At 40.8% G+C, this 27266-nt stretch overlaps 1 protein-coding gene across 3 annotated transcripts in view; it reads left to right on the top strand.

The window, feature by feature from the left end:
• Positions 1-27266, top strand: part of LOC128943327 (BEN domain-containing protein 5-like) — an 877269-nt gene that overhangs the window by 444644 nt on the left and 405359 nt on the right. For all 3 annotated transcript variants that reach the window (XM_054286227.1, XM_054286226.1, XM_054286225.1), the window contains one exon: positions 17407-17446. In XM_054286227.1, the coding sequence (XP_054142202.1) occupies positions 17407-17446 (40 nt within the window). The remainder of the gene's footprint in view (positions 1-17406; positions 17447-27266) is intronic.

The following is a 27266-nucleotide window of genomic DNA, read 5'->3' as shown; positions in this document are numbered from 1 at the left end:
CCACTCATTATTACTGTGCTTCTACTTGGAGTAATGCTCTGTATTTTGAGACAATACTTGGGACCATTTGTAAACAATGAAGATACATAATTAGATTTTTTTTGGTTGTTTTTAGAGATTAATAATGTTTCTTTTGACTGTGTTTATATTTGCTTGCAGGTAACTATTACAGTAGATTGTAATAATGCTCCTGTAGTACTTATTCATATTCTAGGGATATTTCTAAAAGTACATTACACATTATTGTCTGATATCTTCTGATTATATCTTTTCTGCAGTCAAAGCTGCATTGCCAACTTGGGTAGAAAAATCCAGCCTGGCTTCAAACTTTCTTGAGTACATTGGGGGAGTAGCTGGAGCAGAATTGATCTCAGAATGGGCTGGAAAACTCACTAATATCAGGATAGCATTTCCTCCAACAGGTTACAAATTATACCGTTGTGATGCTGTTGAGAGTGGGGAATAATTCATCTCTCAGAGCTATCACTGCATATTTGTTATCATGCATTGCTATAGATAGGTGATTTCCATAACCCTATTCATACCCCATGGAGTGGAAACGAGTTTATCAAGGCATCTGTAATGAATATGTGAATGCTGTGGGGAGGGGCGAGGCAGGACAGTGCTGAAAACAAAGGAAAAAAAGACAAATACTCAAAGCTTTGGATGGTAAAATGCCAAATGATAACAGAATATTACATGTTTTGTTACCAGAGGTTTTCTATGAGTTGCTTAATATTGGGGAAGGGAATAGATAAGCACATGTGAGGGAACTGGGATGACAAGCAATAAAGCAGAAAATAAAAAAGAAAATGTTTGAAGAAGCAGAAAGTTGCCTGAAAACTGATTTTTTAAAACATGTACAGAGACCTTTAGAGATCAAAATGGCTGTTGAAAGTGAAGCTGCAAACAGGGAGGATTTTCTGCACGCCCAGATTCTCGTGGCTGCTTTCCCATGGCTCGGGAAAGGCTGCTGGGTGTCGGGACACTCAGGCAGGGCTGCTGCACAGTAAATCCAGGTGCCTGCACAGTAAATCCAAAATGTCTGACGAGCTCTGCTCGGGCTGCAGGGAAATAACTGTACACTACAGCCTGCTCTGGAGGATGGGATTGCTTTTTTTTTTTTCCAATTCATTGAACAAATGTGTTAAAAGAACTAAAATGTGATGCTTTTGTGTTTTACCAAAACTGCAGGGAAATCACTTTTTTTTTCCCCCCCTTTCTTGTCATCAACATATTTTCTTTATTCATGTAACAGTAGGTGTCATTTTTTTCTTTAATTATGCCCAGCTATCATATGTTGCTTTTATTTGTTGAGGATGTTAGTTTCAGGGAAAATAATTTAGACAGTTCCATTTTTCAGGCAACAATACACTAAATCCTGTGCTTACAAATTGCAATTAGATAAGAATTCTTCTTTCCACAATCAAATGTAGCAGTTTCTTACTGGAAAGTAATGATGAATCAAACTTATAGTGTAAAATGGGAAGATCAAAGCATTCAACGAAAATGTAATGAAGAAAATACACTTTTATGGCTTGGCATTTGAAATGTCCTCTGTTATATATCACCGTGGCAGCACACAATGGTATAAGTCTTTCTTTAGGAATGAATACAGATTAACACAGCCCCATTTTCTCTGACAGAATTTCCTTCCTCTGATGATGATATTTCTCTTTCCCCCACCCCTCTCTTCCCACCCTCAGACCTAAAAGTCTTTTAAACATGTTTAGCCTGTCAACAAGCCTTTGCTAAAGGTTTTTGTAGCCTTTGGTAATGACTTCCAATTTACGTGACTAATTATCCCGGGATAAATAGAGATGAGGTGCTTTAGGATAAGGCTAATCTGCATGTCTGCTGGAAGCTTGAATGGTGCATTTTATGAAGACACAAAACTCAGCAACTCAGTGAAATTGAGGTTGTGACAAAAGGCAGGCAAATTCAAAACGAAGGCAAGCGCTTCTCTTCCTGAGCTGCTGCATTGGCTTGTAATGGAAAGAAGCATCACCCCAGATTCAGGTAGCCTGGATAGATTTTGCCTACACTGATTGCACAGATATACTTTCATACAGAATTGCATCATCATTTGCCTGTCTTCACCATCCACCTTTTTGCATTTTTGTTGCCTTTATTCTTTAAACCCTCGTGGTCACCCATGTGTGCCCACCTCGCTCCACGTGACAACCAGGCAGTGATGAGATTGTGTATGCACATACAGCAAAGGACAACCTGCACAAAAAAATGAGTCTAGCACCTCAACACTGCATGATGTTCTCCCAGACAGGGCAAACTGGTGCTGGTAAAAGAGGGAAAGAACAAAAGAAAGGAAATGCAGCAGCCTTCTTGCTTAGCTAAGCAGCTCAGTTTCCCGAAGAGCTCTTGAATTTAGAGCTTGACCTCCACAAGACCATGCAGAGTAATGCATAAGCACTTTAGGTGGTTCAGTCTCATTTTCAGAAGTGCTTTGAGGTGTCAGAGGATGCTTTTCAAAGCCAGTTTCAGGCAGGTCCAGTGCTGGGTTCTGCACATTTCAGAGCTCTTGGCAGCTCCTGCCCAGCCTCACATTTTACAGCCACAGTCAGTTCTCACCTGCCAGGTTAGAAATGGGCAATGCTTGATTGTTTTGGATCGTGTGGCCATGCCTCCCATCCTTACTGGCCACCTTGTTGAGCTCCTTGAACCTCTTAGTCCAGCATGTTAGAAAAGGCCACAATTCCAGGATGAGCAAAATGTAAAAAATACGACTTTTATTTAGGAATGTACCCCAAATGCTGCCTTGCTTGCTGAAATTGCTTTTGGAAACATGATGCCTAACTCTTTTAAGTGCCTACAATGCAGTGCTTAAGACATCCAGAGCTAAGTTGCCCAGAGCAGGGAGAATGACAGATTACTCAATTCCCTTTTCAATTACTTAACCACAGGATCATCATTCTACTTCACTCAAATTGTGGTATATTGATTTCTGTTGTGACTCAAAAGATTTTAATTTTTAATAAAAAGTTAGCATGATATTCTCTTTATGTGTATAAATCCAGAACAATCTGCCTTTTGCAGACAGAGTATTTAAATTGAAAGACCCCATAATATCTGTCATGTTCATAAGGAGCTCTCCCTGAGTTCACAAAACCAGCACCCCATTGCTCAATTCCCCACAGGACAGCAGTAACACAAAAGCCTTTGAGGCCTGGATGAGACAATTATAACACAATGAACCTTTAAATTTCAATAACCCTTACTAAAAGTTGCTAAAAAGCTCCCATTGTAAAAAAATCAGTTTCGGAATATCAGGTGATGTTAATTACAGAGAAGCCAAAGGAAAAAGTTATCCAAAGCCTTTCCTATATTTTATTAGATATAAATATATATTTATATGTGCCTACAAGGCCAAATTAATATGAATGTGTCTGTGGTTTTAGTACAATACTAAAGAACTTGCTTTAAATTGCCTGTAGGTTGTGCATACTGACCCCAAACTCCATTTTACTGAGAAATGATGTAGGAGCAGCTCAGGTGAACAGATTTTCCTTCCTTGCACATCCCAGCCCCAGGTAAATGACAAATTCAGGTGACATATTCAGGCCCTGTCCCTTCCCAAGCCATCAGCAGCTCTTAGAAATCCTGTGTAAAATCCAGGTACAAATCTTCAGTACCAGCAGTCCCAGTAGTGATAAAAAATTTCTAGATGTTTTTTTTTCCATTTGACAGCTTCTGTGGAAAAACTGCACAGTGAAACTTAGCCTGAGGAAATTTCTTGGGGACCTTCTGTACTTTCTGGCACACTTCCCAGGAAGGGACTAATCAGAAAAAGCCATTTTTCACACTTGTTCTTTGGCCTGTCCTCTGTGACCCATTTTCTTGACTAATCCTGTGATTTTTATCCCAGCCAATGCCAAATTGCTTTTGTTTCTGCCTGCTCCTGGCCAGTCCTATAACTCTTAGCTCCCAGCAAGATTTTGCTCCCAGCAAAATGTGGAATTTTGAGTGGTTCCTCTTGCTCCAAGTAATCTTCAGAATCAAGGGACAGTGCAAGTAACTCCAAAATTCATGAGCAGCCGCAGCAGCAGCACTTTTTGTATGGCTAAATGAAGACTTTTGGGCAGCTTAAGTCTTCCCTAGAAGACAAAATGCAGCCAGGCCATGTGTGATGTGAGGTTTGCACTCCTGCAAGCAAAGAACCCCCTGTGAAAAGCTTTTCATGATGGTCTGTGAAGCTTTTATTTTGTTGCCAAAAGAGGGAGCCCTGACAGAATTCTCTCTGCTCTAGCAATAGTTTTGCTTTTGGGATCTGCTCTTTTACAAAAAGCTCTGAATTTTGTTTTTCTTACAAAATTTGAGGCCTTTTAGGTTTAGAATGAGTTTAAGACACGGATAATGTGAGCTGTGAGTTTTGCCCTCTTAGGTTTCAATGACTTCAGGGTACAAAGAGAGAAAATAAGCTTTTAATTTTCAGAATTATTCAGCTGGCTATCATGAAGTACATAATGCAGCTTCATTAAATACCATATTTTAGCATTCCAGCGTTAAAAATAGTAATCCTGCTAAACTGGACAATGCTTGCTAGGCACAGAACTCGTTTTAAATTTTATACGATTTTGTGTGTTGCAGTTTGGGCTCCAGGTTGCCTTCTGTTTATGTGAGATGGAATTGCCAAAACTGGTACCTTATTCACCTCTCAGCTACCCCAGAATGATATTTTTATTCTGAAATATTGAATTAATTCTGAAATTCTGAATGTTTGAGATGGATGAATAAGATATTTCCAATTTGCCTGAAGATATAAAGGGTAAATTAGTGCTGGGTTTTTTTTTGTAATCACTTGTAGAACATAATCCAATCAATTTTGGAGGGATTTTAAGAATTATACAACTTATTACTGATTTTTACCCATGGATTTGATTTGAGGCAGAAAGGGAAAATACAAGCACTTTTATTAGTGTTTGTTTATCTGCAGAGGGAAAGCCTTTGTCCTGAGTTCTGTAAGAGACTGCAACAACAAATAACAAATTTACCAGAGAGACTCGGTGAGTGTTGATTCATGGTTCACCCTTACCTCTCTCTGAGCTTGGACTGGTTAAAGGAAACTCTGTCATGAGAAATTGCAAGTATTTTAGCTGATCTCTGCCATCTTTTCTGAACCTGCACTGTTCCCCAGACTAGTTCCCATTTGAAGAATTTATTTTCAATGCAGTGGCTCCTCTGGCTCTGTGGCTCCAATGCCCCATTTGGTATTTTCTCTGTTTTGCACAGCAGCTCTCTCCTCCTTTGGGATGTGGTCTGAGTGGTTGTGGCAGTCCAGCCTTTCTTATCTCCCCCAAATCAAAGCCTAACTTGCAAAACAAAGCAGATAATTGGCCAGTAGAATTTTTAAAAATACTTTTTTTTGATGATTTGAGATGTTTTGCCTTGCTATTTTTTGATGCAAAATCAGAGGCTCCAGTCTGACTTGTTTTAGTGAGATTTTAGTGCTTGGAATCATTCTCAAAAATACATTACTGCCTAAAAATTATTTGGGTGTCTAATTCACTCTGAGGTCAGTTGTTGAAAAATGTCACATCCTTTCTCTTGGCAAGACCTGGATATAGCAGGATTTTTAAATCAGAGGAAACTCCCATTTTAAATGCATATTTCTGATTTGTTGTTAATCAATACTGTGTTAGGGTTTCTGAGGGATTATTGTACCCTAATGGTGGAGAGATTCAGAATAAGTGCAAGGAGTAGATTGGCTGAGATAGGAAGGATAACATTTAGATGATCACTTATTTTTCTCTTTTCCATTAAGTTCTTGTTGTTGTTTTGAACACTATTAACATTCCCAGCATACAGAAACACAGGGGAGACTTAGGGCAGGAGATAAGTTGATTGCAGTGAAATTACATGACAAAACAGAAAAAATAAACCCTGAAATAATTTTAGGTTTTTTATTTTAAAAAAGAACATCCAGAGTTAAGATTGAAATAGCCAAAATGGGTGTTTCTGACATTTTATGGATGTTCTGCATAGGTAGCGTGCCTCCAAATATTGGATGCTCTGAAATACCATATGGGCTGCAATTCCTAAGCAATACAGCAGATGTTTTAGGTGATCAATTCAGAACTCACTGGCTTTGTTTAGCTCTCCTCATTCCCAATTTTATATGATGTGAATGTGCCTGTCATCATAAGTAGAGGAACAGGTCCATATTTAAAAAATCCGTGCATAATTCAAAGTTGACACAGTAGCAATACTAAAACACTCTCCAACCTAGAAAATTTCACGTTCCTCGGAGTACAAAACACCTAGTTAGGGAAAGCCATGGCCAGCAAAATTAGCTTTGTGTGGCTTGAATCAAAACTTAACTATTCTTTTGAGTTTAGGTTTATTGTGTGAGGCAGATGAAAGCTGACAGTTCTGATTTCTTTGCTGATCAGAGGGCTGGGGGAGCTGGTTTGTTTGCTTATTTGGTTTTAAGAAAAAATTCATCTTATTTCTGTGTAATTTGCTCCAAAGCCATCTTCCTAATGGCACCTTTTTATCTTCAGTTCTCTTAACACTTTCTTCTCTGCTGCCCCTTGCTTTGCTTTGCCAGTTCCTTGTATGCAAAGTGCCTTTTCTGCCCTAAGATCAATTTCTCTTTCTTTTCCTTTTTTCCTTTTTTCTTTTTTTTTTTTCCTTTTTTCTTTTTTTTTTTTTTTTTTTTCCCAAGGAGCTTTTTAACAGTAATCCCCAATGATTTCACTTAGTTTTCTGCTCATGTGGGCTGGAAATCTATTCAGGCTTCATTAAAAAGCTCATTTGAAAATACTGATTCTATTGTATTATCTGAACCATTTAGTTTATTTATTTGGGGGATATAAGAGATGTGAACTCTCTTTTTTTTTTTTTTTCCCAGCAGTAAATTAGCACAGATATATTTCTGGTGGCTGAAATAGCAGAGACAGTTTCTTCTGGAGTGGTCTGTGGGGAATAAACTTTTCTCTGGGGAAAAGTTGGAGTGGAGAGGGCAAAGCTGAGCTGGGCTCCTGCGTCTCCTCCATAACCCAAACCCACAGGACCGTGGCAAAGGGAGCCACAATTCAGAAGGAAAAATGTTCTCTGTCTCCAGTGCCCAAAAGAAAAATTTAAGCTCACTGAAAACAAGAATGAATCTGACACCTAATTTGCCACTATAAATTAGAGCATTTACATTTGTGTTGGTTTTTCAAAAAAATTTTTTAAAAAAACCCCTGAAATATTGCTGTCTGACACAATGGAGTTCAGGCTAAGAACAAGGATAAATTTTCCTGGCATTTTCACCTGTGGAAACTCTGTTCACCTTTCCTGCAACTGTGAAATTGATTTGAAATGATGGACTGATGCTTCCCCCTGAGTTATTCTTGACATACCACAGCTTTTTTTGCTAACTGAAAAATAGGTACTCTTTGGGGAAGCAAATTGCTTTTCCTAACACAATGTGTAAATGTTGTTGCAAACATCTAGATAATTAATTTTTGAGGTTAATGCTCAATGGATGTTTGGAAACCTCTTGGATTTCTTCTAAAAAATGAAGAATGTAAATAAGGGCAATGGTAGCAATTAAAATACAACAACTATCTATTTCTAAAAAAAAAATGGAAACTTCAGAGTGACTCACAAATCGTAGCTGAACATCCACATTTCAAATTACCCAGAGAAACATATTTTCTGTGCAGCCCAAAGGACAACTGCTTCGTCTCATGACAGAATTACCATGTCCTTGGTTGAATGTTTGTTACATGTGAGCAAATCTCAGCTTCTGTCTGGTGGGGATCTGGTTCTGAGGGGCACAATCTGCCCCCAGGGACTCACCAGGGGGAAATTCAGCCTTTGGCTGGGCTGGACCCCGAAGCATCTCCACATTTGTGATGCAAAACATGAGCAGTTTCATGTTAAGATTGGTTAATAGGGCATTTGGTTCCCTTCCCTCTCCCAGCAGGTCCTCCTGCTCAAAGTAGTGCCCAGTCACCAGATTTTTCACCAGTGTGATCTGGGTTCTTCAAGCACCATTAGATGTCCATCAGGTGGCAGGTCCCCAGTGAATTGCTTATGGAACAACTGTAAAAGAGAGATAATTTGAGCCAGTTAGCAATGAGGCTGATGAAATGAGGGTTTCAGACCCCTTATCTCTCTTCAGCTGACAGGAGAAATGTTGTCCCCTCTTTTATTAGTCAGAATAACCTGACATGGACTGAGGAAAGGAGCAAACTTGTAATATGTGGATGGCCTCATTTTCTTACACAACTCCCCATTGAGGCTGCTCCCAGGCAAACTAATTCAGCTCAGTGATTCTGATGAACCAAACTTTTATTTTCTCCTTTAATATAACATAACATATTATTTAAAACACATATAACTCTCTTCAACTGCTGTGAATAAAAATTCCCCTGGAATGGTTTTCACAGTTTAAAGCACCTGGTTGAAGGATTTGGGTTTAAAATGCCAAATTTAAAAACTAAGATTAAACTGTCCCAGTTGAAATGTATAGAATGAAATGCTGCCTTGGCTGCAGTAGCCTCCATTTCGCTTTTTTATCAACAATTGTAGAGACACCACCCACTGATTAAACATGAATTACAAAGTGTACAAAGGCAGAGTGACCCTGGGAGTGGCTGTGGGGAGTCCCAGAGCTGCCCTGGTAATCCTTAGGAATTTTGATAGCAGTTGCAGCCTGATTGTACCTTGTTCCACAAGTTTGGTGCCTCAGCTGCAGGAATTAGTGATGATTTTAGCACATTTCATAGGAAAGCACAACGAGATTGCTTCAGAAACAAATGAGAAAGTGATGGGTCTGTTTGGAAAGTCAGATTGTTCCTTTTACCTTCGGAAAAGCCCACGCTCATTTGTGCCATTTGACTTCTCTAGACAATGCTGTCATGGGCTGTAATTAAATAGGCAGGTTTTGGGGGAATAAAGATTGGGATGCTCTGAATCATTTGTTGAAGTGAATATGACAAGCAGTGGTCTGGTTTGAAAAAAAAAATAATTTTGAGCAATAGGAAAACAAACTCACTGCCATGGATTGTGAAAGGAAACAGACTCAAACTGAAATTAGATGAAAACCTTGAAATTAGATGAGACCACAATAGTTGAGCATATAAATTTATATATTTGTCCATACATAACAGATTCTAATTTAACTTTTTGATGAAATTGTTATCATGTTGCCTTAACTCATATAAAGTAATTAAGAGACATTACATAATATGTGGGGGTTGATGGAGGGATTTTCAACACTCCTCCTAGTTTAAATGTGAAAACACAGAGTTATTCCCCCTTCCCCCCTGCCTGTCCCTATTGCAGAAAAGTCTGTGGCTGCAGAGGTGCCTGAGCAGAGCTTGGAGGGCTGGAATCAATCACTCTTTCAGTGAAAAATTCTCATGTTTCAGAAATTTTCCCAACATCTTCAGAACCTGAGGTGTTTTTGGTTTTTTTTCCTCTTCTCCTAGAATTCCCTTTTTTTGCAAACCAGTAATGCCTTTGAACCCAAGCCAGTCTTCTCCCCAGCAGTGTCCTGGCTATTCTGGCATGATAGTTTATTAAACTTAGTATTAGTTGACATGAAGAGAAGGGAAAACTGCTACTAAACTGATAAGCTGCTTAGGTGAAATATGAATTTTGGAACTGAAGTCCCAGTTTGATTAAATATTTATTTAGCTATAGACAGCAAAAGAATGTTTGGGAGAAACGATCTGTGGGTTCAGAGCTCAATTTCAAGGTCCAGATGAAGACCAGAGCAGGGACAAGAACCCCTGAATTTGTCTCTCATGATGTAATCACAGGCTCCTACAATTGCATGTTTAGTTTAAAAAATTGAATATGTTGGGGGTTAATCTGTCTTGTTATCTAAACCAGCCCATAAACAATGGCTGGTCAGTCAATATCCCATTACTGGTATAGGTAGATATGCTTTGTTTCTAATTAAGCATTCATTGAACATGTTGCTTCTCTCCCCCCTGCCCCCCAACAAATGGTGAACTTTCCAAGTTCATAATTGCTTTCAGAAATGCTTCTCCTTTCCTCAGTAAAACTTAATGTAAGACAGGAATCTCAGCTAAAGGATTGCAAGGCAGTGCCTGGAGGGATGTGTGTCATGGATGGATTTTGGTTGTTAATGGCACTGTGTGGGGTCTGTGCAGTTTTTCCTGCCCTTATTTACTCTATTTTTCAAAATAAATAAATCTTAAATAGAAGAGTTTATTAGTTCCTGCTGCTTACTATGTACTTTAAAACATAATCTGTTGTTTGTGGCATTGCAATAATCTCTATAGGCATTAAGTAATTGGTGTCACAAGCACAGGATTATAACCACAGCTCTGCAATTTACATAGTAATACAAGAAACTATGAAAAACCTGCATGGCAGTGTTTCACCAAAACAAACCCCTTAGAGTGCTGAGTTAAATTGTGGAATGAGTAGATCCTGAACCCTTGCTATAGAAGTACATTTAAAACATGCACAAGCAGCTAAAGAAAGTGCAGCTAAAAAAAGTCTTGATCTCAATCTGGATGTGGGGCTAGACCATGGAGAATGGGCATCTCTTCTCTTCTCTTCTCTTCTCTTCTCTTCTCTTCTCTTCTCTTCTCTTCTCTTCTCTTCTCTTCTCTTCTCTTCTCTTCTTCTTTCTTTTCTTGCAGGCCCAGAGCTTTTGGGAAAGAGCAGAACAAAAGTTTTGTTTACATCATCCTTTTTTTCCCCTCTGTCAAGAGGCTTTCAGCTGCCATAGCTTTTATAGCAAAGTTAAGGACCAGTTCTTTCCAGAGATGAGATAGCCTCAACAACTTTTTGGTATAATTTTGTTATTAATATTACAGTGAACAGTGAGGTGCCTTTTTTTGGATTCCTTGTGGCTCACTATGAATCTGGTTACTGCTTTATGGCAGCTGCATATGGAAACAAGGCAACCTATGGATGAATGACGAATAGATGTCATTCAAGAACATGTGGAAAAAGCCATGAATTTGTGGGACCCATAAGTCTGAGAGTGGCTCCCATGGCTTGGACAATGATCTACAGCTCTACCTGCTTACCAAGGGGATGCAACCTTCTCCTACTGACATAGGTTTTACTGATTGTGTGCTAAAAAATGGCTTTTCCACCTTTGCTTAACCTTTGTTGTACTAATGTTCATTCTGTACAGCTTTGGAGCACAGCAGGGCTGTAAGAACATTATGTGTAGATCTCTTGTTCCTGAGACAAATAGTTCAAGGGGGGAGAAGGAGAAGTCTCAGCTACTTGTTTGGCAGTGCCTTGGGAAAGTAGGAAGGCACCATGCATCACTGGTTTTTGGAAAGAAATAGGCAAGTGTCAGGTATTAAGTAGGAGAGGATGTGCACTGGAAGAATGAGTAAAGTAGCTTAATTTCTTTATTTGGGCTTGGTTTTGATTCTAAACCAGAATCGAGTTACCACACATTGCAGAGATCAAATACCTGCAGAGGTCACTGTCAAAATGGTTTAAAATGCTCATTATAGTTCTTAGCATGAGCAATAACATATCCCAAACCACTTTATAAATGTTCTCCCACACCTATATTATCAATAATTGATTCCACAGGGTAGGCTACAGCAGATGCAATTTGCTAAAATCTCAGTCAAGTGTCAACAAGCTGAATGGTTCATTTTATCATTATACCAGGAAACTTTAGCAGCTAATCATAAAGGAAGTAGAAAATGTGAGATCTTGTTTCATTATGTGAACAAAAGTCTGTGATTTTTGGATGGAAAAAAAAATTATTGCTCAGAATCATGGCGGGGGAGGGGGGGGGGAAGACAGCTTTAAATCATTGAATTATCAATTTTTGTAGGATTTGAATTAATACTTTTTTGGTATCATTACTTAAATCAAGAGTTTCTCTTTGGATGAAGGTAACTCTTGCACTCTGAAGGGAAGGAGGTACAAGGAGTGAAATTTGCATTTGAAGAACTAGGAACAGGGCAGATACGGATGATCACTTTTTCCCCAACACCTTCCTTCATCAAAGCCTTCCTTAAAAAATTTATCCAGATGTTGGTCAGCCCTGAATATTTCTTATCCTGCGGCAACAAGGAAGGATGGGATAGAGCCTTTAACCTGCCCCTCCTGCACATTTTCCCTCCTGTGCAAACCATGGTGGTGCCTGTGGGCCCTCACATTGTGCCACCCACCTGTGCCAAGCTGTACTCTTGGGATCTCCTTCATCCTCTTCTGAACCCCTGGGTTCCTTAATGCCATAATGTGAAAGGACAGATTTCCAACGCATTGACATTACAGAGTGTGGCAATCATAGAGGCCACAGAAATGTGAAATGCACCCTTCAGTGCATCCTCAGCTTTATTTGTGATAAGATACACTGGTTTCAATTACTCTTGTGTCAACACAGTTTACAGAAAAGAAACGCTCGTTTTGAAGTCAAAAAGAAAAGGTGCCATTAACGACAACTTGTGGCAAAGTTTCCAGGAAAAAATAAATAACCTTGTGCAATTCATTTCAATCTTAAACCCTCTGCACAGTAAATTGAAGGTGGTGAGGGCCAGACACATGTTCAAAACACGCTCAGATTAGGGGGAAGAAATCAATAGCACAGACCAGGCTGGGTAAAATAAGAAGGCAAAGTCCTTGTGAGGTCCCAGAGAGTCAACTGCAGCTTCCTGTGAGGGGGCAGTGGCAGGAGCTGTCAGTGGGTGGGCAGCCTGGTTTTGGGTTCACAGCTGCAGCAAAAACTGCCCACAGAGTGAAGGCAGTGAAAGGCACAAAGCCAACAGGAGCTTTCTAGGGATGAAATTTATCTCAGCTCCGGGCTTAGGAGTTTTACATGGAGCAAGGCAGGAATAAATGGCCTTGCTGTTTAGGAAAATCTCTGCTGGCTCCTGGGATGGGGATGGCTGGGAAGCTGAAGGAGCTTCCAGCACCATGTGTGGAATAGATCCCTGAGTAGCTGCTGCCAGCTCCATCCCCACTTACCTGCACTGCTGGGGCCTGGAGATGATGTGCTGGGACAGAAGGCAGGGATAAGGATATTTTTTGGATCATGGCTGGAGAAGGAGTAGGAAGATGACTTTATAATTGGTTTTTTATCACTCTTTCTGACTATATTGACTTAATACTTGACACAGCTTTGGCTGGCAAGGAAGGCCCAGATACATTCAGAATTAGATATGACGAGGCTCATTCTTACATGAGAAGAAAATCATCGGTTGCTACAGAAACGGCTCCATATCAGTCTCGTGGGGCATCTTTGCATCTGGCTTTTTTTCCCTTCTCTTTTGCTAATCTGTAGATAAGAGTCAAAGCAAGTGCAGCACATCCCACATCTATATAAAAGGTTGGAGGAACTCTGCAGAGAGCAAAGTGTGAAAGAACATCTCATAGATAAGCTAAACTTAAATGAATGAGTTAATTTACACTTCCCCTGCAATTTTTTTTCCTAGTTTTGCAACTCTTGCTAAGTTAATTGAGGTGAAAATTAAATGACACCAGTCAGCAAATATTTTAAAGACCTCCAAAACCAAGGAAGAGAAAGGAGGTACTTAGAAAAGGAGCTACTAAGAAACAGGAAAAAAAATCTGAGGAGTGAGTTAGAATCTGTGTTGAGAAAATTGCATCTTGCAATGGAATAATAATCCAGATTCACTTTCAGGCAAGTTGTTTGACTTGATAAATTCAGGAATTAGTTAAAAGTAAGTGTATATTATGGGTGAACAGGGACCATTCTGCACACTGCAGACCAGCTCACCAACAACGTTCTTCAACTGGTTTCCTAAAATGTAATGAATTCTTGATGCTTAGCAGATTAATATTTATTGAGTGAATCAATGCTTAATTTATTAAAAAATTGCCTTCCTTGTATTTTAATATGATTTATTACTCATCAGCGCTTATTGCATTAATTAAGGATTGTGTTAATTTTGTGGAAGTGAGCACGATCCGCTGCAGGTTTGCTCCGAGCCCTGGTGCGCTGGAGGGACTGTGCCTCTGGTAGTGCCAGAGATGGAAACTGCTCCAGGTGGGAACAGGATGAATCACCAGTGGCCTCTTCCTGCCCTTGGGATCTCAAACATTCAGCACAGTGGAAAAGAGGATGCTGCCCCTTAAGGGCAGGACAGGATTACAGCAGCAGCAGCGATACTGTGATGATGCAGGGAATATTTCTGTTTGCCTCTTATAAATTATGGCTGATGCTGTGGGGATCATTTTTGTGTCTCTTGTGGAATGCCCTTTTGTCAACATGGGTGAAATCCAGCCTCAGAGACATGGGAAGCTGTCACCACTTTCCCAACCAGGGACAGCACTCATCACATTTCAGTGCTCAGATTGTAAGAAATTCTTGGGACAGTGGGTTGCCTGAAGATTGGGATGGTCCCAAGCATCTCAGCAGGGGCAGGTGTTTGAGAAGTGGAAAATTCCTAAAGGCAGAACAAAAAAAGCCAGACATCTTGTGAGCTGAGTCTTTCAAGAAATCTGTCAAAACAGGGAGAGGGTGATCATGCTGGAGGGGGGCCACAGCTGCAATTTGCATCTTTCAGCACTGAAGAAAGAAGCAAATACATAAAGCCCCACAGCCACGATTCTTCTGATGAAATTATTTTATTAATGGGTGTGACATTTGTAATGTCTCTCTCTTTAAATTCAAATACTGCTGTTTTTATAGCTGCTCATAAGTGAGTCTGTCTGGGAGTTTTGGTTTTTTTTAATCCATCTAGTTACTAGGCTGCCTGCATCCAGCTGAGCCCTGGAAACGGCAGAGCTAGCCCTGACATCTGAGAGCAGGCAGGAATTTCCTGAAAGTGATTGTGTCCATAATTAGGGCATCTTTGCATGTTTAAATGCACGATTCTGGAATGCACTCTGCTGTTTGCTTCTCTGCAGGACTGGGGTGAGTGTACACAAACTTCCCTGGAGGAGCTAAAGCAGAGAAAGCTCTCCAAGGTCCAGTGAAGGTCAGAGCTGAGAATTTTTTCCTCCCTCTGTCTGCAGGCAAGCAGGAATCACCGAGCTCCAGCCTGGAGCACTTGGGTGCAGCCAGTGCCAGGAACCTGGTGGCATTTCAAATCCCTTGCAGCAGTTAGGTGTTAGATGCAAAAGATCAGTGCTGCTCCACTTGAAGTCAGAGAAATGACTTCAGCTTAAAGTTCAACATATACACAAAGACTTCCTGGATCTGGAGTTAATTTGTTTCTTCCAAGGTCAGCTTGAAGGCAGCATTACAAAAAGTTACAAACTGAACATTTGACTTGTAATAATTTCATTTTACTTCCCATTTGTCTGACCTGTCCTATGTGCTTTTGTTTTCCTGACGCATCAAGCTAAGCTTTTTTGGTTTTTCACTTAATGTTTATTTTTACCCCATTTCAGGACTGGGGCCCAGTTGGGCTGCATGCCTTTCTCTCTGTTCCATATCTTTACATTTTCCAACTTTCTTTGATGCAGGATATTTATATTCCACCTTTTTTCCTAGCAGAGAGGCTTTCACGGAGTTTAGGCTTCAGATATATATTTTCTGCTCTGGCTGCTCATTAGATATACAGCATTTGGAGTTCCAGTTGTGCTGAGAAATGTAAGCAAACTTTGGGCCCAGTGGGGGCTGAGCTCTGGCATTTCACAGCTTTGTACATATGAATCAGGATTAAGGTGTAGGATCTATATAAAATTTAGCTCATTAGGAGATGTTTCGTCTCCCAGCTCCCCTTGGGAAGGTGGGTCCGGTGCTCACACATAGGATTTCTTACTCTGCTTTGCTGCTCCCAGGGAAGGAGGAGGATAAGCAGGTGACACAAGGCAGCAGCAGGGTTTTCTGCTCCCTTTTACCATGGCACACCTGGAAAAAGGTTTGGCCCCAGTATTTTAGACTAAAGCAAATATGCTCGAGCACACTGCTAAGGTCATGCTTGGAATGACTTAGCAGAGTGAAGAGAACAAGGAGCACCTCTGGAAAAAGATAGATAGGAATTTTCTCTCAAATATATTTTTTGTTGTGCCAGAGGTAAGGAACTGAAGGCCAAGAAGGTTTCAGAAAATGTGGGGTTTTTTCCAGCCTGACACCCCACTTGGCATTCCAGCAGGCCAAATGTTCTGTTGTGCCCCACACAGCTCAAGTGTATTCAGTGGATAACCAACTGTGTCCATGCACTTCAGACAGTGAAGCTTAACCACAGGGAAATGATGGGTTTGGGAAGGAGTTTCATCAGTCATGATTTCCAAGGAAGAGCTCTCAGGGTAGGGAATGCCAAGTCAATGTTTCCTCCTCAAGGACTTTCAGCTGTCACATAGGGAATACAGTGAGCGCAGTGATGAGAATTAGATTGGAAGATCAATAGGGCTGACAATAAATGCAAGTAACACAGACATTATTGAGCAAATTAGGAGAGAGAAATTAAACTGGACAGTATAATCTTCAATACCTGCTAGACACACTGATGTTGGGCAAAGTTAGGAAGAAGACAGTAAGTTGGAAAGTGCTATGATGAAGGGGCAGTAGCAGTCTGTCTGTGAGGTGGGGAAAGCCCTGCTTGTGACAGAAAGCTCTCAGCCCACAGAAAAGTGGAAAAAGATGATAATGGTCCAGGAGCACCTGGATTTAAGTGGCAAGCTACAGAGAGACAGTGGGGGAGAGATCATCTGAGACTGGGAGCATAGAGTAGGCAACAGCACTGGCCACGTGTTACGAGAAAAGGGAACCTCAGATGCACCCACCATTACCAAGGCTTTGGTGGGATTTTTGGCTTGTTCCAGGCCAAATATTTTCCTAACTTTCTCATAGTACGGGTTTGTTCATCCTGTGAAGGTTTGCTGCCATTCCAGAAACCAGTCCTCTGTGTAAACTGGATTATTTGCCATTAGAACTGCCTGTATTTTGCTGTCTGTACACATATTCAGTGATGATCAGATCTGGCAAGCTTTTGGGATGAGGGATATCCAGTGGCAGCAAGATCCATGGGCTGACTGCACTCAGCATGTAAAGAAGCTTTCCTTTTATCAGTCCTGGGTTTGTCTAGATCCTTTTGCACACCTTTGAAAGGTTCACCCCAAGGCAATATAATTGTGTTTGATCACATACAGGCATTGAGTCAATGATTGATATGAATAAAGAATTTAGAGTTGCTTGTCCTGGTTCCATGTCTTCTTCCCTGTGGAATCAGAAATCACTTTTATAAATATATCGGTCCATCTGTGCTTCCAGCTATCCATTTCAAGTACATGTTCCAAAAAAGAAATAGTAACACTTTATAAGGGCAAATAAAAACACATTAAAAGGACTGAGGAAGGGGATTTTACTCCCTCATAAAGTACATGTGGATCCCTTCCAAAAGAGTTACAGTGAGCCATGTAACTTGTAATTAATCCTGCTGTAAATGTCAGAACACTTACTTTGCAGGTCTAAGCTGACCCGCTGAAATTAGTCCCCTTTTAACAATTCCTTTATAATTTGTTTTTCAGCAGAAGCGGCGGCTTGACCTCCTGACAATAACCAGCCCCGGTAAGTGAGCTCTGCCGCGCCGCTCTCTTCTCTTTTCTTAAAGAGATGGTTGTCTAAATGTGTTTTTTCCCCCATCTCTGACATGCAAAATGAAAAACACTGTTCCCCAGAAAATCTTTCACCTAATAACAAGTGACAGCTATATTGTGCTCGGCAAAGCCCCGGGCAGTTATCCGTTCACAGAGCTGCCTCCTCAGACCTTTACTCTATGAATTGGAGTGCTGATATTTCTTTAAGTCTCCTGGGGTTACAGTTAGTGGTATATCTGCAGGGCAGATGCCCTCAAATTCATAGACTGTGTTCAAGTACCACAGAAATGCAAGCTTGACTTTCCTTGGTGGCAAATGGGAGCAGTTTGGGGAGTCGGGAGATGGTGGCACTCGATGTGTGTGGAAGGAGACACAAGGTCCAGGCTCAAGGCTGAGAACCCCAAAGTGGGGCAGGAAATATTTGGTGGAATTAAAATGCCTTAAACCATCTTCTTTCTGATTTTGTAATTTATCTGTCAAGGAGATAAACCAAAATTTGTTCTTCTTGGGAAAGTGTGGGGCTGTGGCAAGAGTGATTTTTGAAGGTCTCAGCAGGGTGGTGGAAATGCAGGTTGGTTCAATTGTGCTCCTATGTGATCTCAGCCCTTAAGGCTGGGGGGCTTTTAATTTATTCCTCTTTGCCTGGCTCACTTTCTTTCCATTAGCTGCTACAGAAGTTTGCTGCCCATCAGCTTCAGATGAAGCCCTGCTCAAATAGTGCCACATTTAGGTTTAACTTTGTTCATTTTTCAGATGTGTGTATGAATTAAGCTTTCAGGTGGGCTTTAACTGGGACTAATGAATTCTGGCCTTAACTGGTAATAATGTGCTAGCAGAGTGAACAGGTGTTATGGGAAGTGAACAAAATATGACACACATTTGCTTGGATAACAATTTCGCATCAATAATTGTTCTGACACTCTGAATGTAGATATAATCTGTGACATGGTTTCTCCTTCACTAACCTTGTTAAAATAATAAGAATTAAAATAAGGAGGAGGCACACTTTGTTGGGACAGATGTTTGAGGCTATTGGCAATTGCATCACATTTTTGCATGTTCACTTTTCACGCAGTTTGCAATTATGTTAATGTATGCTCAGGGCACTTGCTGATAAAAGCAACAATACAGTGTGATACAGCTATTGTCACTATTCTAACTGTAACTTCAAGGACAAACATGGCACATTTTTCATTTTCCATATCTTCAGCATTCCCTGTTTCTAGAGGAAAAAGGAAAAAAAAAAAAAATGTCTGAAGGTCTTAATCATAGCACACACTCAGATCTTGGATAAGGGCACCAAACTCTACAGGCACTTTTTCAATAAGAGAAATGAGAGCTGGGGACCAGAATTACTTAATATGAGACTTTTCTGTAAAACAAACTTATGATACTTTTCTCATAATTTCTGACACAGTATTCAGTGTAAAAGGGTTGATTGGGTTGAGCTTGTGTGTAGATGTGATCAGTAAATAGCTGATCAGTTCTCTGTTTAATAAAGCAATCTACTAAATGAACACAGCAATTAGTTAGAAGGATTTTCAATAACGGTGTAGGTAGGCATGCTGCACTAAAAGTGGGGGAAAAGCTTTCTATAACAAAGAAAATACCTTTTCTATACCTTTTCTGAAATGCAAATTTTAGCCTTTGATATTTAACCAGAAATCTACCATAACTGTATACAGAGGGGAAAAAATAATATTTGTTCATGATTACATAATAAAGTGCCTGTAGTTTTTCCTTCAATAAAGGCATTTTCAAAAGAAGCTTGGTGCTGGATCAGGCCAAACTTACCAAAGAGCCTATAGCTGAGATTTTTCAAAAGGGTTGAAAAAGTTAGGCACTCAATTTCTAGTAGGATTGGAAAGTGTCAGCCTGTGGATTAAAGGGTCTACTTTCAGCCCTACAAATACAAAAATAAAATAAAATAAATCATAGCCTTGGGGCTTTTATCTGTCTTTGGAGACTGCTACTTTAAAATATTTAATTCTTTGAGTCCTAGTTCTAAGATCTGACATTGACAGTCTGCTTTTACAAAGTCGTGATATCAGTTATGATGGCTGAGATCAGCCATAATCACTGTCAACCCTTAATTTACTGATTCAAATGAGGGGCTGAGCTGTTTAGTTGCACCTGCCAATCCTCTGGGACTTGTTTCTGTTCTCCACCTTGCCGCAGGCAGGCAGCCTTTGCTTTTGGCAGAGGTCACACATCTTTAGCTGGAATTGTGAAAGTCCTCCGTGTCCCACAAGGGGTGCTGGCCACCAAAACCCCATTGCTTAATTGTAAGAATAGACAAAGGGCTTCAAAAGAAAGGGTGACCTCTGAGATTTGCACTTCTGTCACAATGAATATCATCTCTCTTTCTTGTGTGTGTGTGTGAAGCTCTTGAACCAGTTTTTTCTACCTTTAGTCAAGAATCGATGGTGATCCCTCCCAGATAGTACAACAGCTGTTCTCCATGTGCTACTAAAACAATTTCCAAAAACTGATCAGCCAATTAATGAGACTAATTGCAAGGTTAAATAATGCCATTAATGTAAGTTTTGTTGAGACTCAGGTGCCGAAATATTTAAAGGGAGTTTGTGGAATCACAGAAACCTTAATGTTGTCTCATGGCAGTCACCCTGCTCCCCATGGCCATGGCTGCTGCATGATGCCCCAGAAATCCCCCAGAAGGATCAGAATTTGTTTCTTGTTCCCTGAATCTCACTCCTGCCTGTGCTGTGCTGAACCCACACTGAGAGTGACCCAGAGCTGCCTCTTGCCCTGCTCCATGTGGCTTCCAACCCCCAAGCAATGTGTGCTTGTCTTCCTGATACCTGCCTCAACAGGTGCTGGGCTTAAAAGCACATCTGTATGCTAAACTGAACAGGTATAGACCATTAATCTATACCCTGGACTGAAACAAGCCTGGGTAAAAGTGAAAAAAAATAAAAGAAACAGGAATACAGATGGCTGGAGCTGCAGCTCCAACTACACTGTTTGAATGCAACATGCAGGGCTCACCTCTTCCAGCACCCTAATAAAGCAGGTATGGCAAGCTCCACACTGTGCCCCAAACTGGAGGAAGTCTTTGCTTTGCTGTGGATCTCCAGAAACAGCCAGACACAAATGATGCATAAGCTGGGAGCAAGCCAGGCTCCCTCGTGCTCACATATATTCCTTTGAAGTAACTGACACCCCTGTAAAATGTGGAGGGGAGTTCTCTGCTCTGCCTTGCTGCTGAGGAGCTGGAGGAATGCTAAGTTAAATTTATCAATGCTCTCACCACACTGCTTTCTTCTTGCCCCTTGACATGTGAGGTGCAATTAGAGTGCTGCTGTAGAGTTCAGGGTGCCTGAGTCAGGGCTGGTGTGCGCAGTGGGGTGGGGGAAGGATGTTAAAAATTCATTAGGAGCTGGCAGGGACATGCTGGCAGGGAGTGGGACATAATGAGATTTAAGTTTTGATAATTCAAATTTTCTTTAAACACAGCTTTACCCCTGAATTGGATCCAAAACATTTCCTTAACACTATTGTAGTTGTCTTTGAGGTTTAGCACCAAAGCTTGAGGTGGTTTAATTTGGCCTTGTTGCACAAAGGAGACGAGGATCTGCCCTTCATTTCTCTGTGATCATGTTCTAGTAGCACTTTGAACACGCACATGCAATCACATCACATTTTGTGGTAACCACTCAATAGCTGCAAATAAGATACCCCTGTTTCCATAGCTTTTCCATGGAGACACAGCTTTTTGCATCTCCTGTGTTTATGATAATAACACAGCTTTCCAATTTCTCTTCTCAGTAAGGTAAGTTCCTCTCCCACTGAAGTATTTTTTAATTATTGATACCATAAATGGAAGTGTGTTGGAAACTATTGGCTTTGAAAATAGCTAACATGTGATATTATCCAAGAACCATCAGGAAAATTCTTTTGAAATTCTCTTTGATTCAGCCATCCTCAGGGCTTTATCCTTCTCTACCAGTCTCTCTACTGCCAATTTAAAATAACATTCTCTTGAAATCAGTGCAATGTCAGGAGAAATTCATCAGCACCGTAGGTGCGTGTTTCCCAGATGTACATAAACCTACTACATTTGGCAGCAGTAAATTGATTGCATTTAAAAAACCTGGGGTAGTTGAATATTCCGTAGTGTCCAGCTTGGCTACAGCACGGAATATAAAGCAATTTTTTTTAAGTTTCTTTCAGCTCTGTTTTAGATGAAAAAATGTAAGTGCTGACTCTGTAATTCCTGGCTTTTGATTTACTCAGATTTTCCTAATGTGTAAACCACATCGGAGCTTTACAGGCAGGGACAGAGTAAAATAATCCTGATCTCTATTGAGATTTGGTCAGAAGTGTTAATGGCTTCTACATGCTTCCTCCTAACATTCAAGATCTTACACTTTTAAACAGGGAAAAAAGCTTGATTTTAAAAGTATTTATCAGTCTGATCTATGTGGTGAAATATTCTCCCCCCTTTAATATCATCAGTGCTGCATGCTCTAAAAATGTCTCCATTTCATTAATTTGTGATATACTGCTACCCTGAATTCTTTTAAGGTGGCTTTAGCTTCTGCCATACATATTTTACTGCTTTAAATTATAGATATAGGACTGTTGCCTAGTTAATTTCCTCTGGTTAGGAAAATATATTTCTGCTCTCCTGGCATTGCATAAAGTGATATGTGGGATTTGCTATATTTTTTAGCTGATTAAGTTTTGCATTTCTACATATTACTGTTTATGAGACCTCAAGTAAAAGTGCGTAAAGGAAGGAGAAGTTTTATAGTATATTTCAAAGTTTCATTTAACTATAAATTTCACCACTAAGCCCTGCTACAAGACTTTTCCATTACCTTCCTGGATAGTCTGGCTATCAACTTCTTTCTAATTGAAGCATGAAAATAATATGAACTCAAAGTCATGAAGCTATAAGACAGGTATTAGTAAAAATGATACCAACTAATAAAATGTGACAGAAAGTTGTTTGCTGCTAAAACTCAGGGACATTTTTGTTTTTTTGCAAGTCCTTATTAATTAATAGCACATTGATTTTGGTCTAAGTATGTGTCAAAGGATGACATTGAAGATTTTAAACAGCATAACTTAACCACTGCTCATGTTTGTTAGTGAAGCTTCACACATTCTTTTACTTGCAAAGCTGGTGGAGAAAAGAAATTACTTAAAATTCCAGTAATAATTGAGTCTTTTAATGCTCAGTGAATTATTTCCCATATCACTGGGTATTAATCCACCCGTTTGCCCACAGTAAAATGAGATAACTGGGGGAGTCAGAATCTCACTGCTCAGCATGGCAATGGATTGTCTGAACCCACAGTACAAGAATTTCCCTACCATGAAAATAAAATACAAATGCTAGAATATCTGCTCAAAGTGAAATTCTCGTGTTGCCTGTCTTAGCTGAACCATAAAGCCACAGGAAGAAGTTTTTTCCAGACTTGATGAAACTTTAGCAAGATAATTGTACTAACAGAGAGCAGAAGGAAGACGTGGACTCTTTTTCCTTTTTTCGTGCCATTAGGTTGGCTTCAGCTGTCCCAAGGCTAATTAGGAAATTTTACTATATCCAATTTCTCATCTGAAGAGCTGTAAGAATTTCCATTTGCTGTGATAAGGAGAAATAATATTGTTGCTTGTAATTACTCTTTCATGCAGATCAGTACCTTCCTAATTCTCAGTTATACCTCTGCATTTGCCAGAATAATAATCGCAGAGATGCCTCCTACTGCAGTGTCTTTTCCCTTCCCTCACACCATGTCCCAAGAGAATAAGTCCTCCCTGATCTTTGTGCCTGTCCCCTGACCTATTTCCACCTGTGTCACCAAACATCACCCACATCCATCTCCAATATCCCAGTTTTGAGTTCTACAAAAATGGCACTTTTTTGATTCAATAATGAAACCAGAACTTTATCCCCATTTGGATAAACTTTATCCCCATTTGCAGAATGTTTACTTTGAGTAAGGCTGTTTCATCCCCACCTTTGCATTTAAAAAAGTGACCTTTTTTTTGGATACATGTAGAAGAAGTGATATTTGCAAAGTCAAAATAAGACTGCAGAGAAGATATTCTAAAGGCTAATCCATTACTTTTGAAGAAAAATATCAAGCTTTACCACAATTCCTTATTATTATTCTGGGTCACCATGGTGTTTCCATGCACCTTGGCATGTCCCTTTAATTGGTTCCTTACATGGGAAGGTCCAGCACAGTTGCATTGAAAGCTGACATTTCTAACTAACTGACCTTTTCAGGCCCAGTGACACTCCTATAATGATTATCCTCTAGCATTGTTTGGACACAATACCACATACTTCACAGCACATAAAGAATATGTTCTTTGAGAACTATTCAAAATGCCCAATCTCAAGTTAGCAAAATGAGAAAATTGGGTGCAAACATTCATCAGAGTGTTATTGTGCAGGTATCGATTTGAATGCCCTTTCATTTCTCTGGGAAAAAGTGTTGTATTATAGAGCTCTAAATTAACTTCTGTTCTGTTTTTTTCCCCCAGTAAGTATAAAAAGGTCAAATTCATTCATAAGGCTGAATAGATTTGCAGGATATAAGCAATAAGATAGCAATCAACCTTCAAATAACCTTTAAAGAGACAGTATCTTTTCTTATGAGCAGTAATTGATCTGCTCATTAAGTCAGTGGGTACTGTTTGGGGCTCACCTAGGCAAAAATGTGTAACACCTGTGAGGAACGGATGTCAGCTACAGCACAACAGGAACAAATCCTCACGTGGGAATCTAAATATTTCACAGGTTTTGAGGGGTGTAAAGCTGATGAGAGGATTGATATTGCAACATGAATTCCTTGACTTTGCTGTTGAGTGGGAAAGATGTAGAAAAGACCTCGAAGTGTGAATTTGGTATTTGTGAGGACAACAATTGGAGCATGTTCCTACCTGCTTAAAACCAGCCAGTTGAAGATGTATCTTCATACATCTTCAAGCTGCCTTTTGGATTTAGTGACCAATGTGGGAGGTGACCACTGCCTCTGGTCAGTCCATGTTCAGGGGGGCCCTGTGCTACACATGGGATAGGGCTGGGCATCGTTCCTGTGTTAAATTCAGTCAGATTGTCAAATGAAGGCTTTCCATGCACCATGAGGGCTTTGGGGATGTGTGTGGGGGTTCATCATCTCTGCCTGCATGGACATAAAACCCATGTCCAGGTTGTTGCAGCCCTGATTCCCTGGGTGCTGCCTCCTGTCCCCTCCAGCACTGGGCTGTGGCTCTGCAGCTCCTCTGGTGTGAGCAGGAGCTGCTGAAGGATGCTGGAAATCTCTTCAAGGGCACAGTATCTAGCCAAAGGGACCTACTCAAAGTGCCAGCACTGCCAATTTAAGATAGCAATCAGAAGATTAGTGTTCTGACCATGTCCACATTTCATTTCTGCATGTAAATCCACGTTATGTTTTTAGTGTTATTTTTATGAATTGCGCATAGGCTGAGGACTATGTGTGCATAATTGATTACAGTGAGTTGTCTTGGTTCTTATCTTTGATCAGAATTTTCAGGAGCAGCAAGTATCCCAGGTGACAAGGCTTTTTATGCTGTAAATGTTTGCACATAATACTTTCTGTTTTACTTCACAATGAGCATCTCACTCATTCAGAGGGACTGAAAATCAGCAAGTCTGTGCACAGGTGTATTGTGATCCTCTTCTTGTGTAAGCTCGGGGAAAACTTAAAATAGAAAATTTTTTTCTTATAAACCCCTCATTTCTTCAGTATCAGATGGAAAAGTTGGAAAACATTCTTCCTTTTTAATGAAATTTTAATTCTCAAGGTCACCTGTCACTCTTCACTTAGGCGCATTTCTTCTTGCTGAGCCACCTGAACAAGACTAAGTGGAAATCATTGTATTAAATATCTAGAAGGCAGCAGAGGATTATATTGACACTACAAAATGGAACACAGTGCAGAAATGCATGAGCCAGCAGAGCCCTGAACAGCAGAGCTGTGCTGCAGCCTCACCAGTGTGGGGACAGCTCCCTCCAAGCCCTGATACCTGGCTGTTGTGCCAGAGACAGATAAGCCCCAAGTCCTTTTTTCATTGGCTTTAGGGTGCTGTTATCCCAGTGCAGCTGAATTGCACCTGGGCCTGAATATTAGCTTGTGTCTTTTTTTTTTTTAACCTAGCCAGGGACATGCAGCACCTGTGCTTCATTTCTATTTTAGCAGCATCCATGTACCCCAGTCCACAGGGGTGTCATCCTGCTGGATGCAGTGACACCAAGCTGCTCCTGAATAATTGGCAACTTAAGCAGACAAACATCAGGGCAGTGGATGGGAAACATGGAAAGAGAATGTCAAAAATAAAATGTTATTTTCTTAGAACTATGTCTCTTTTCTCCCCCTTTCCAATCTCTGATGTAACAGAAAATGGCAGAAACAGTGGTGATTTTAGAGCAGCAATGAGTGGGACTGAGGAAGAGGGGAGCAGGAACTGCACAGAGCTCTTTTCCTAAGCTCATTTGTTTCTAAGGATTGCCAGTGGGCTAATTTTATTTTGTATGCAGAACATTTCTGTTAAAGCAGTCAGCCAAGGTCACAGGGAAACCCACAAGAAAGGATAACCCAGAGCCCTTATTATTATTTTGAGCTTGTAACAAAGGAATTTTTAGTGGAGATTTGAATGGGGAAGGTGTGCTTGTTCTGTGAATTCCGACTGTAAGTGCAGCATAAGCCATGGTGGAAAAGAGACTTGTTCATCACACAGCTCAGTGCAGTTTGGGAGGGAGTCAATTGAGCTGCTGCTAAATGAGATAACGTGAGGACTACTAGAGTGGCAGCACTGCAGTGTCCTTAGGAAGCAGTTAAAGGAAGGTGAAACTCTGTTTGAACACCAGGCTCTGCTCCTGACGTGGCACAAGACCCTGCTGAGAGTGCCAGGACAGAGAGTGCTGCCAGAGGAGCCGGGCACAGGAGGGGAAGGGGCACAAGGCAGAGAGGATAAGGGAGGAGGCAGCATAAACCAGAGTCACATTTCTGGGCCATATGAATCAAAATGAAAATAACTGTTCTCCAAATAGCTGGGAGATAGCAGGAGATTGTGTTTTTCATGATGCCTTATTATATTACCTGCCCTGTTGCACAGCTGCATCCCTTGTCCTTATCCTCTGGGGACTATAGGAAGGAAGGAAGGGGCGGAAGGAAGGAAGGAAGGAAGGGGCGGAAGGAAGGAAGGAAGGAAGGGGCGGAAGGAAGGAAGGGGCGGAAGGAAGGAAGGAAGGAAGGGGCGGAAGGAAGGGGCGGAAGGAAGGAAGGAAGGAAGGAAGGAAGGAAGGAAGGAAGGAAGGAAGGAAGGAAGGAAGGAAGGAAGGAAGGAAGGATTATTGTAGGGACCCTGATTTTCCTGCCCATCCTCCAGGGAGTCTCACAGTGATGCCAAGTACTGTTGTTCTGCTGCCTATCCCACCTTCCTTCCAGGGACTGTGAGGGTGTAGGGCCTGTGGCTGATGCCAAAGGAACCCTCACTTAGACCTGCTGCACGTTTTCTTTGGGATCTGATCCAGAGCACTTAAATTGCAGCTGACTTGGACCAAACCCCTCATTCTTGTTGGAAGTTGGACAAACCCAACAGCGAGAGCGACTTCACGCTGATCCCGAGCTGAGCCCCTCACTCCAGGGGATGGGCTGCAGTTTTGTTATCCAAGCACTCAAATATCTTTCCATGGGCTGGGAAACTTTCCTGAATGTCTCCTTTGGGCTCTGGGCTGAATCACCAGCAGCAGCACAGCCAAGCAAGGCATTCCCCCCTCTGGGGGACAG

This window comes from Melozone crissalis, unplaced genomic scaffold (assembly GCF_028551555.1).
Source record: "Melozone crissalis strain CALT ecotype California unplaced genomic scaffold, PUWL_Pcris_2 ptg000045l_1, whole genome shotgun sequence".
Lineage (NCBI taxonomy): Eukaryota > Metazoa > Chordata > Aves > Passeriformes > Passerellidae > Melozone > Melozone crissalis.
The sequence above is the reverse complement of the archived record's forward strand: the minus strand, read 5'-3'. Positions and strand labels throughout refer to the sequence as shown.